General features: G+C 41.5%; 1 protein-coding gene across 1 annotated transcript in view; it reads right to left on the minus strand.

Annotated features, from left to right (window-relative positions):
- The window catches only part of LOC128755587 (collagen alpha-1(XXV) chain), a 38120-nt gene that overhangs the window by 10834 nt on the left and 14368 nt on the right, over nucleotides 1-12918 (minus strand). The window contains exons 10-15 of the mRNA XM_053859325.1: nucleotides 12608-12652; nucleotides 7366-7398; nucleotides 7240-7275; nucleotides 5989-6033; nucleotides 1403-1465; nucleotides 827-895 (exon numbers count right to left, since the gene is read on the minus strand). Coding sequence (XP_053715300.1) covers nucleotides 827-895; nucleotides 1403-1465; nucleotides 5989-6033; nucleotides 7240-7275; nucleotides 7366-7398; nucleotides 12608-12652 — 291 coding nt within the window. The remainder of the gene's footprint in view (nucleotides 1-826; nucleotides 896-1402; nucleotides 1466-5988; nucleotides 6034-7239; nucleotides 7276-7365; nucleotides 7399-12607; nucleotides 12653-12918) is intronic.

Here is a 12918-nt window from a genome sequence, read left to right on the forward strand (position 1 = left end):
GAATAGACCAGAGGACAAGTTTCCTTGGGCTCTGTATTACTTTTGAATAGACCAGAGGAGAAATTGTCTTTTTAGAAGATTGTTTTTTGTGAATCACTTCTTGGATCAAAGAAATATCGGGTTTATGTCCACAATCGTTGTACCTGTTCATTGCGCTGTAAGCTTAAGCTCTAATCGTATGACCACTGACAGATCACAAGGTTGTTGCTCTTCGCCAAAGTCGCTTGAGAAAGGGCGAATGAGAAACCCCATGAGCTGCTGTCTGTTGAGGCGCTTTCACAATCCTGGCTCAGCATGGTCAAATCCTTGCACTTCGGACTCTAGCAGACCAATGGTGAAAAGCCATATTTTGAAAAGGTACATGTGGCGGTATGGCTAGTTTGGTGGTCCTCGTTCACACAAAGATGACTTTATCAATGGAAAGTGAAATTGAAGTACTTATTATTAATAATGATAATCCACTAGGATTATTTACTTGTGGATCGACTTATTCTTCTACTTGTTGGTATTTGGTCAACGCTGAATGACAAAAGGTTGTCTGTAAAGATGCGGTATCACCAGTGACTACACAGAGCACCAGAAACAATGCTCCACACGCAGTCAGTATTTCTACAATCTTCTTCATTATCATACGTTCAGATATAAGGAGAGGACTAGTCCAAAATGTCTAACTCTTCACACTGCCATTTTCCCCAAGCAAGCGTCAGGTAAGTGCACCTACATGCAGTGGACTGTAGATGGAAGCAGATCCCAACCATCCAGCCTCGAACAAAACCTACCCCCTTCTGTTGAATATTTGAAACACCGAAAGTCCAAAATCACCAACCTTGGGTCCAGGAGCACCAACGTCTCCTCGTTCACCTTTTCCTTGTGGCCCATGGTCGCCTTTTTCTCCCTGCACATGCCAACACAAGTGTTACAGATGCAGCCTGTGTGATGGCTTTTCCTCACACAATCACCAAGACACACATATATATATGTGTGTCTTGGTTATATATATATATATATATATATATATATATATATATATATATATATATATATATATATATATATATATATATATATATATATATATATATATATATATATATATATAAGCACAAGAGCTGATGCCCTCTAGAGGGCAATGTTGTCCAACTTAGCGCGCTGACCAGACCCATCGAAAGAGCATTTCGTTTAGGATGACGACCGTGACCTGCTAATGTGAGGGGTGTATTGCGCCACTGAGGCGAAAACAAACATGGAACATCGCAACTGCAGTAGAGGTGAGTGAGAGTCATTATCACAGCGGGGTTCACTGCGTGATAATGTCACAACACTGTGGGATGAGACCATCAACTCGGAGACACTAATGATGCCTGGAGTGGTGGGACAGCACCAGAGACAAGCCTGACCTCACCTTGGTTCCTGGTAGTCCTGGGAGTCCTGGTTCTCCCTGAGGACCCAGGAAACCAGGCTCCCCCTGAATAAGACATGAAAGGAAAAATGAGAGCGTTGCTCCGCATAGTTAGATTTGCTGACGACACATGGAGCCCCAAACGTTTTCAAACCAGCAGGCAAACACACACATGCAACACTGCTGACACACATTGGAGTGTTAATGAGAGGTGTCAGGGAATATACTTGCTCGTTCAGTTCGGAACACAAGGATTTTGATTGCTGACAATAGTGACACAAATCAATCAGGATGGCTTCAACTTGGGCTTGAAGACATGGAGGAGGAGATGACGCATTTTTTCCCATCGTTTAATATAGGAATGAATCCTATATTTTAATATTTTTGTAACAAAAAAATAAAATTGGCACCGTTAACACTGCAAAAACGCCATTCCACCATTTTAACTGGTCCGTTCAAAACGATTGACAGGTGCTACAGTACATCTGTCAAACTGAAATGCCAGTTTGGCCCTGTATACATGGAGACGAAAGTAGACAGAACTCGCCACTGTTAAGTTTCTGACATGTTTAGAAAATAGCCTCCTGAGTGGGAACCTGTACCTGCTGTGTGTAGACACTAAAATGAGCATCAGACCTTCATGGCACAGCATTCTGAGTCAGCTCTGATGAGACATTTGCTTATTGGAGATGTTCAAGTTTATTTAAAAGTGAATACTAGTGTGACAACAACTGGCCTTAGGAGCAACTGCGGGAGCTCCATCAGCTGCTGTGGTGGATAAATCTAGCGCCTGTCCTTCTGCACTGAAGAGATTACACCAAGAGTGCAGACGTAAGGTGGACACAACCAAAGCGATGCTGTCTTCTCTTTATGACCTCATAATACTGATTCAAATAGCTCTCGATATGAAGTCACAGCTGGCTGCACACAACGTCTTGACTGGGTTATGATCGTTGATGATCACGTTGCGGAACACTTTGAATAAAAGGACAAGACTTTTTCAGTGAAGAGGTGCAGCTATTTCCAACACTTCATTTACATTATTATAAGTACAACTCTCAAGTCTGGAGACACCAGCCTTTCTACAACTTGATCACAGAACAAACAATCGCTCAGATGCAAAATATGAACGTCACCCTAATGTTGGAATGAAAGTGATTGAAGATAATTTATATGATCCACATCAAGGACAATACTGTCCCTAGGAAGCTGGAACTCTTGCAGAAGGGCATACAAATATAGATTTAAAATATAGAACCGTATAGTACAGGGAAAAAACACACAATACTATTGTAGCAATATAGAATTAAAATGTCATATGGAAAGAAGGCACTTTAATAACAGAGATGACTAAGATGTTGTTAAACAAAACAACATGAATGGTTTCTTTTACAGGAAGACACTGTATCTACTTCAGATGCTAAGGAAAAAATAACATCACAAGAAAAAGAGGATGAGAAACTTTTGAAATATTACCAGGAAATAGACATACTGCAAGAGACAGGTGCATATAAATGTTTCCACATTTAAAGCTTTCAAAGGTACATGTTTGGACCGCCAGCCCACATTGGCCAGTCTAGGCCAGGTCAAGTCTTAACCAAAGGCACATTTTGCTGCTGTGGTTGCCTTATTGAGAAACAATAAGCGCCAGGTACGCAAATAATCTCCATACTGTATAGTAGTGAAATCATGGTCCAAGCAAGTATATTCCCGTATAGGAGTGAGGGCAAGTGTAACCCAAACTCATCTAATATAGATTATTCTCATGTCTGGATGACGACTGACACACAAGCAGCTCCACCCGTTGGACAAGACTCCACAGCGGCTACAGATCACAATTGCAAAGACCACTGCAGCGTTGGCGTGTCCGCGTCTGACAGCAAGGTCAATTTGAAGCAACAAAAGCACTTAAACCGGATTTCCAACTGCCAATCCTGACAGAACGTTGTTAAACTAAGATGTAAATAACACGAAATAATGTGTCTTTGATTAAAATATCTTTTTATGCTAAGGTTATCGATGAATAATGTGAAACAATAAAAGCATGAATGCAAGATTCATGCGCCAAGATGTCGAAGAGCTGAGTGGGAGCAGTGTCCAAACTGTAAACATGGGAACCAAAGTGGTTTATGGATGTCCTGTCTTCGCCGTTTCAGTTTTCCACTATGCTTCCGTCCAAGACTCTGAAAATAATTACGATACCATAACAATCACTTTTGTTTGTAAACAGCTCTTTACTTCTAAAGAGCTTCACAGACTTTAATGTACTTAATGCAGCCCAACTCTCTCCGAGTATAGGTTTCCTCTATCAGCTGTTTTGGTATAACATGACTGATCCACTGGTAGGGTCCATTTCCTCCTGCGCTGATGACCTATAATTCCTGTGCATTTACTTGTGTCAGAGCCGACCACCTTTGAATCCCTGGGCTTATACACGCCTTCAAATGCTCCACAATGTCCCAGAGAGCTAAGAGCAGTTGCCAACCACCATGCTTAGACGACGGGGGTGTAAAAACAGGCTTGGGATGGTGTAATTTCATATTTCTGCGTAACAAATGAAGCAGCTGCGTCTTGCTACATGCAGGACTCAGTGGAAGTGAACACTTGAGTACGAGGAGCGGAGGGAGACGGGAGCCGAGCACACGAGCCTGGAGTGCTGCGTTAGCGGGACAATGTTAGAATCCATCAAGCATTCAGGCCTCCAGTCAAGAAGGAAGTGAATGTCCTCTACAAAGCAGCTTCATTCACATGTTACATTCCCAGCTGGTAGCTATTCATGCATCACTGTGCGCCGGTGGCAGCTCGGGATGTTTAAAAAATGAAAGCTGGGTGACAAAGATCGCCGTATTCAAGCGCTCAACTTTGACCTTGATGCAAGTTCCAGCAGCAGACCGCACATTTACATCCTTAAAACCCTCACATTTAATAATAAATGCTTGTATTTCCTCAAATATCTATGTTATGCGGTAATGCATGTTTATGAGTTTTTGCCTGTTTATGCAAACAATGAGTTCAGACACAAATCCATGAGTAAACCTCCGTGATTATGAAAGTGAATATGAAAGTCATTTGTTCTGCATATAAACTGTAGTTGTTGTACTCAAGACAGAGGTACACACATTGCAAATGACAGTGAAACGTACGGTTCCACTATATACAAAAATATATGGAGTATATTTTTAAATATACTGTACACATTTTATGTATGATATTTTGATGAGACTGATGTCTTCTTGTCATTTATTCCGTGATTATGTAAGTATAAATTAAAGGTGAATGCTGTTGAATACGAATGAATATTATGAATGATTGGTCATTTTGCAATGTGAAAAGTAGTGAAATATCTCAATGTCTCAAACTCTGTACAATTTATTTAACAAATCCTCACTCCCAAGGCATCAAACAGTGACTATTAGCAAGTTCACTTTTGCACTCACTTGTTGTGTGACACAAACATTATACAGTGTAGAAGATGTGGAACCATTACCCCAGCTGTGTTTTTCTTTTATGGAACACACAGCCCAACACCGTGGGTTTATCACAGGGCTGCCAACACACAAATGAGGCTTGTTGCAGGTTCTAACACTTCCTCTTTCTCATGTGATAAATATACTACTGGTGCGGGGCGTGGTGGCGGACCTCCACATTGTTTTTTTACAGAGTTCCAAACAGCACCGCATCCAGTTGTAGAATGCTTTGGCATTTTACTGTGAAAGAGCAACAGGAACATTATGAGAAGGACTGCATCTCTGCACTGTACAAGTGTGGAGGACGTAGTTAAAGAGCTAAGAGAGTTAAAACACTGTGTTACTCGGCCTCCACTCCTCAATCCTCTCATGTGGAAATCCAGGATTAGATTATGATGCTGCAACTTCGCAGATTTCAATCACGGGGTGGTCCTTGAACGTCACCCCAGCCATAAACAAGGGAATACCATACCTCACTGAAAAGCCTAATGCATCAACATGCTACGGGAAGGTTGCATTCTGCATCACTCTGGGAGATGTGTCTACTTGCAGTAGCTATTTGATGCCTTGAAAGAGTCGATTTGTTCTATGTTTAATTTCCGACAGACCTCAACTGAAATGTGTCACGATGTGACATTGACAGGAAAATGGATTGCCATCTTGAAAACAGTCTTTGTCTCGGTCGCGGCACATGCCACTCTGAAACCGGCATACGCCCCTGAATTTCCGATCTTGCTTTAACTTTTTGAGCACAATTAGGAGTTGTATAGTCCAACATGTGTAATTTCAAAACGGTATCAACAAATGGAGGCAATTTTGATACATCGATGCACTCCATATAAACATATAAGAATACACAGGACATACATTCTTATTGACATGACTAGAATACTCCAACTATGCCGTAACTGTATGTACACAAAATGTATTGTTACACACTAGTATATACAGGGATATACAAGGTGTGCACATACATGAACAGTCTGTCAATCTGAAGCACTAGCAAAGCTCATTCCAGAAGCAGAGGAGTCGTGAGCTCAAAGCTGATGATCTGCAGAGAACTTCTCAACTTGGATGGACAGTTCCGGGGGAATGATGACGTAGAAACAGGGAAGTGATTACCTTTATCCCTGGAAGTCCAGGCAGCCCTGGAAGTCCTGGCTCTCCCTACACAAGAAGAGTGCGACATGTTACAGCCTAGCGGGGTCAGACCTTGCTCCGTGGCTCCTTGTGCTTCTCTTCGGTATATTCCTGTATCTCGGGCGCTCCTCCTACGGGCTCGCAAGAGGTACTGCGCATGCACATTCCCAGCGGCATGCAGCTGCAGCTCGGCAGCGTGGATTAGTGCTTGTTAGAACTCTTCAACCTTCACAGCTCGATGCTTGTCATTTCAATGGGCCAACATCATGACACTCACAGGGAACAGTTTTGAACATTTCGACAGAAGGGACAGAAGAGTACCACAGTTAAAAAGACTCATTGATGGTGGATCGCTAAAGATAAAACACATAAAGCTCCACAGCTGTCTGCCTTATAAAGTTCACCGAAATCAGCCCCCTCCAGCTGAAAGTCCATTAAAAATTCCATCATCCAGAAGTCATTAACCAGCAATTACTGAAATAACACTTTCATAAAGAGGCGTTATCGGAGCATTTAATCGCATGAAAACCCAAGAAGGCAGATTGTGTTTGCGAATCGTGAATCAAATTCGACTTAAGAGATCATTTTGGCTTGGGCTCGGCTTCATTTGATATGACTGGCTGAGGCAAGTGTGAGAGGTTTCCAAATCTGGAAGCCAAACTGTGAGATTCTTTGGTTGAAATTTGCAAAAGCTACAGTGATTTAAAAAGCTTTGGCAGGGAGAGTTGGAACATTCCAGCTCCAGACAATTGTTACATGCAAGTCTACGCTCGGGTCCCTCATGAGGCTTCTGAAAGGCTTCCAAAACAAAACTTCTGACTGCAGATAATGAAACAGTCCATTAGGACCATTCTATCTGCACAACATGAAAAGAAATGACTAGCATTGTACGGCTACAGCAGACTGACGCGGGATCAGAGAGAGGCTATAAATTTCAGCTGTGGCTGGTGAATGCACCGTAAAACTAACAAGCAAAAGTCTTTTTGGTGAACTACTACATCTACAACACATGTTGGAGGGTCTCCAACAACAACGCTGATATTTGTATTCATGACAGACATCTGTCTCCATCAGGTTTGCTGGTGAAGTTTTCCAGCACTGCACTCTTGAATTGTTGGGCTACTTTAGAACAGATTCCATCCAGAACTTGCTGGTGCGGTTGCAACAAAGGTTTTGTTGTCGCACGATGTGGCGCAACCTAGATTAGTTGATATTAGTGAGGAGCAGTGATACCTTGTGTCCACTGCGTCCAGGTTCACCAGGTTCCCCCTGAAAGCAGAAGCATACTCGTCATATTTAATTCTGTTTTTCAGCGGGTTTTGTTTCCTGTAACTGGTTACATTATTGAAAAGTCCTGACCTTGATTCCTGCTGCAGAAGAACCAGCGTCGCCCTGAGAGAGAAAAAGTGCAGGTTATTAAAGAATGTACTGAAGGTGACACATTCCATTGCTGACACTGTAGAAACACGGTAGAAATGTGGATGCCAAGTGTAAACAAAGACATAGTTAGTGAGCAAGTAAAGAAGTGTCGACGAGAACACAATATGAAGCTAAACTAAGTCAGCACCAAAACCTTAGCTGGACACAAATGAAGCTTTGACAACTACTTTTTCACAGGTTTACTGTTGAAAAGATAGATGTAGCTAGGATTCACACAGCAGGTCTTCAGTTCTTTGGCCGAGAAAGTTGGACATGACTTTTTGCAACATTTTTGGGTAACTTTGTCTTAGGTTGATGTGTGGTTGCTGGCTGCAGATGCAGCACAAGTTCACTTTGCTACACATGTTGGTGGAAACTTGACTCAAGCACACGAAATCTGATAGTAGTTAGCAAAACAGCAAGTTTTTCTGAGTACGTCTGGTTGATCTTGACAAAATACTATCCTTGTATCCCTGTCCACATAAGGTTAAGCCTCAATTTGAGGATGAAGACATCAAGATAACTGGGTCAAGTTTGGGTCAACATCCTGGTTAAGGTTAGCCATGTGTTTTGGATGTTAAGGATAAGATGCTAGGGAAAGCATAATCGTAACTAGCAGCATTATCCTCACCAAGGTAGTAATACAAGCCAGTGTGTGTGTGTTTGTGTGTGTGTGTAGACGCTCAATTGTTACTGTTTTAGGAGCCCCATTGTGCATTTGTCTTTCTTCAGTGATCAAATGTCATATACAAATAAGGCAAGAACTTAAAGCACCTAAAACGAAACTCACAGCTAAAGACATGTTTACATGTTAATAGTGCAGCCTGTCATCAATCCCATGATCCTTTGCGGGTCACAAGAACAAACCTTCCTGGATGTTATACCGACTGACGCCACAAAGCGAACAGACCGCGAAGAAAGTAACGTATCGTGTAGGCTTATCTTCAAAACGTAATTACTCTGAAATGACAGTCGTTCTTCACAATGTAGCTAGCTCTGAAAACGTGGGGAAGCATCATAGGGCCCCTTTAACTCTACAGAGAATCTAGCCAAATAAACGTATAACTTGGATGCAGAAAGACACAGTTGCAGCACGGACATGGTGACATTGCAACAGGCAAAGTTGCTGACATAAAATTACGATAATTGAACCGTAAAAGTTCAGATTAGTTATTTCTGTTATATTTTACTTGCGGCAACCATCAAACCCCTCCACTCCCGTACAGATGCAGTCAATGTTGAGAGTGAAGTATTTATAATACAAGCTTAGGTGGTGCTGAGGCGCAGTATTGCCGGCCGGCGTATAATGCAGAGGTTGCTATCATAAAGCCAAGTAGCTTAAGCTCTAAACATGAGAGACAGAGAAGAATGTTAATGGGAAAGCAAGCTGCAGACTTGCGCTTGAAACCCACAAACTCTGACTCACGTCTTCAGGTAAAGACGCAATGACGACACTCTCAAGAAGTCGTTACAGCAGTTGACAGTGTTTAGAAAAAAAAACAAAAAACTTTTCGACCACAAGCTACTCAGCATCACATTCGGGTTTCTAGATCATTTAAATCCTTTTTGGAAAGGATATTGAACTACTAGGAGCTTTTAAATCATGTTTATTGGGGCGAAGTCCTGCAAAACTCTGCACGTATCCTGCAGCATTCCGTAAAAACAATGATCGGTGGGAAAAGCTGCGGCGCTGTGGTTTCACTGCGCTCGCCGCGCTCACTTTTTATGGGAGTCATTACGATGCACAGCACACAAGTTTGACTGCGGACAATAAAGTGTGTGACTGTTTACAGCTGCCGTGCTGCAGACTTCTTACATGCCCAGTTATTGTTCAGTTTTTATACGAGGAAAAAATAAACATCTTGCGTTAAACACACAAGGAGCACAGCGCTTACTCTCCGGACTCTTAATTGAATCCGCTTTTGTGAACACCTGCAGACTTTTGGCAGCAAAGATCCATAAGAATGACCCACATCTGCACTTGATCCTTAAACCTTGGATAAAACACAAACTACAAAAAGCTCTCACCTTGTTAAAATGGTAATCTTGCTAATTAAACTCATGAGCAACTTTAAAAACACAACACTTAGTTTGTGGAAAAATGCACACCCGCTTTGATTTCTACCTTATGACATGAAAACACAACCATTTTCCGTCAGCAGGCAGTAAAGCTGACGGTTGTGGTTCAGTGTATTAATTTAGAACTTTGGAATAAGCCTGGATTGCATGTGTCTGTTCCCGCACGTATAAAGTAGAATTATTAAATAGCCTTTCCATTCACTCACTTCAATTATAGAAATAACATGGCATTCTGAAACCTAAACTCTCATCTTATAAGCTCAAGTGCAAATATCGTCCATGATAACTGTTCTCTAAACATAAAACCGTGTTTTCAAACCCAAACCCAGGATTATATTTTCAAGAATTTCAACGTAGGTAGTACCTTGTCTTTGAGACAAGCGAGTACTGTTCTCAGTTCAGGACAATTGACAAGTGACTCAATTCTGAGCAGTGCGTAGCCTGAAGAAGCTAAACAAGAAACCTAGTTTCACGGTGGCAAGCGAAATAAAACAGAAATGTATGTTTGTATTAGGGGGCGCATGCGGGATGCTGTTAAAGGCAAAATACAGGGAGAATATGACCTGCCTGACAGGTAAACCATATAAAGAGATGATGCCAAGTCAGAATCAAGGATGTTCAGTTGGAGTTTGGAAGACTGCAGTTTGCACTCTCTCTCTCTCTGTTGGTACCAGATGTACCGGATGTCTTTTGCTTGCAAAAGTGCTGTCACATTATAGGAAGTGTCTGCACCTCCATGTAAAGGGGTTTGACTGGCAACATTTTATTTCCTGTGGCATTGCAGGAGACGTTAAAATTGTGGGTTTATTCGGCACACTGGCATAAAGTTCAAGAAATCATATGGTGGATGTAAAATAAATGGATGAACCACAAGAGCCGATGTTTGGTGTTGTCTACTGAGAGATCAGACCAGAGCTTGTAAAAAGTAGTAAATGTTTTTTTTCTACTTTAGCTCTCATGTTTTACTAATTTGTTCAAATTAATGAAACACTAGATCCAACCATGTAAAAGTTCTCTAACACGGATTCCAACAGGGAAAAACTTGCCTCCATTTTGGAATACGATTTTTGGTATCATAACCAGCATTGACGAGTCAAGTTGCTAATAACTTTGGGCTTATTTTTATATGCATGTCTGCTTGTTGGGGAAATGTAAAAAGCAACTTCTAACCTGTATAGACATCGTCATTCGTCTCCTCTTCACCCTCACTGGATAAAAACATGTACCTATCACCAGTCAATCATTCATAACATTTCGCAGCCCCCTATCTAGCCTCCTGGATATTCCAGCCGTAATGCTCCCAACTAGCGCGACAAATAATACAACAAAGTCTGAGAGTGGAATAAAGAATCTGCAGACCGGAGATGCCAAGTTGCCAGGAATGATACCCAAGTAGCATGTGGACACTGTAAGCGTGAGACTGGTGTGCTTCTCGTGTAACAGGGGATAAGCAACATCAAACAGAAAACTATTTTCCAGTAGAGCCATCGCTGCTCAGGGTGTTCACCATACTCTTGTACTAAATCCATCAGCATGCGTCCTGGAAGTTTCGTCTTCTTCACCTGACGTCTTGATTGACAGCTGACTGATATTTCACTTCTCTTTTCGACCTCAGCAGCAACTATCCCCAGCAGGTGGACGGGATCAAAGCCTTGCTCACCTCCACAGATGAGCTCTCGCATCTGTTTCTCTTGAACGTCTTTATTGGCAGCAGGCGTTTTGAATCCAGACAACTCATAAAGTGAGAAGTTATCTCAGTTGAGCAGCAATAAATTGGCAGAGACGCTTCCAGCGCGCCTCGCCGCCCGTCAGCTACTTTTTTTTTTATACCCGGACGATGTGTTTCTAGTAAAATACAATGCTTGAATAAAACCCACAGTATTTCAAGGACATTCTTTTTTTTTCCAAAAGGCATTTTTTATTTTTTTTGTAGTCAACCAAAACTAGGCTGCGATGAAGAATAAAATATCATCTGCTTTATCAAGGTAGAGAAAGACTCTGGCACAGTGTTTTTCTTTCTGTCAAGAACTGGTTGGTCACTTTGCTAACCTGTTCAGTGGTTGCTAGTTAAGAGTTGGACTTTAATAAACTACATTAAATGAGTGGAAACAACCACAGATGTTAAGTTTAGAAATAAGTTAAGAAACAGTTCTACACAAAACATCACCTGGAAAACAGAAGCAACTTACTAGTTTTTAATGTTTATTTTTTTATTTTTTTAGTCTTTGCAAATGCTGCAACCAGCATGTACTTAACTAATTGGAATGTACTGCAGTGATGAATCCAGCAACCCGTTCTCACATCTGCTGGGACAGTCATTGTCATGTTTTGTGTAACATCATCAGTGTTGTACCTCATCGTAGGGCGTTTATTTTGAGCAAACTCGAACTGAACGTGCTCTTACTGCCTGTTGAACAAACTATGAACGATGAAGTTCATTCTGGTGTCTGTGAATGGGATGCTCTATCTCTGTCACTTCATCCAATTGGATGCCAGATTTCATCAGTGTTCCAGGTGAAACACCCACAGCCACAGGGGTCGTCTCGAACGCAACACAAGCCGTTCACAGTTTCACATCGCCTCACGTGTCATCGAAACAAAACAAAACGAAAAAGCAACTTGGAGGCGACAGCAGGCGCGAGGATGATTCATCATATGAACAAGTTCTATGACAAGTATAGGAATAATCTCACATTTTTGTGCAAACTTATCCTGACGGCTTTCAAAAAGAACATCTGCACCAGAGTCAGACATACGTCTACCAATGAGTCACACTTTAAATATGCACTTTCTACCTTATTTCCTGCCACAGCCGGGTTCCTACCTCTGTCCTACCTCTCTTCCCTAACTGATTTGTTGTCTGTGTTTCTTTGGATTGTGAGTTTTGAAAAATAAAAGCTAGCAGCAACATATTAGAAAAAGAAGTATCCATTTCATTTTTGGAACAATGATCAAACTATAAGCCATCAACAATTATGAACCACGAACAATGCAGTCTATGGCAAAATTAGTGAACTGAACATTGAACTAATTGATGTAGAAAATGAACGTTCCCAACACTGTCTATGGAAGTTTTCTATGGTTAGGTTCAGAGGTTACATACCTTCTCGCCCATTTCTCCCTTCACACCGTCTTCTCCCATGTCACCCTTGAAAAAAGAAAAACCAAAACACGAATAATAATTTTTTTTTAAAGACAAACAACATTTCTTTATTATCTACCAGTCACAAGTCAAACAATGTGGACGCTGCAACTATTTATATTCTCCGTTGCTAGGTGACTGAAGAATCCAACTGATGATTAAAGAAATGCATCAGAAAATTGCACAAGGTTTAGATGGAACGAGTCATCGCCCTCACTCCCAGCATGCCTTGCAAAGGAAACATCTAGTGACTCACTGATGGTCAAGTCTCA

The sequence above is a fragment of the Synchiropus splendidus genome, chromosome 3, assembly GCF_027744825.2.
Source record: "Synchiropus splendidus isolate RoL2022-P1 chromosome 3, RoL_Sspl_1.0, whole genome shotgun sequence".
Classification (NCBI taxonomy): domain Eukaryota; kingdom Metazoa; phylum Chordata; class Actinopteri; order Syngnathiformes; family Callionymidae; genus Synchiropus; species Synchiropus splendidus.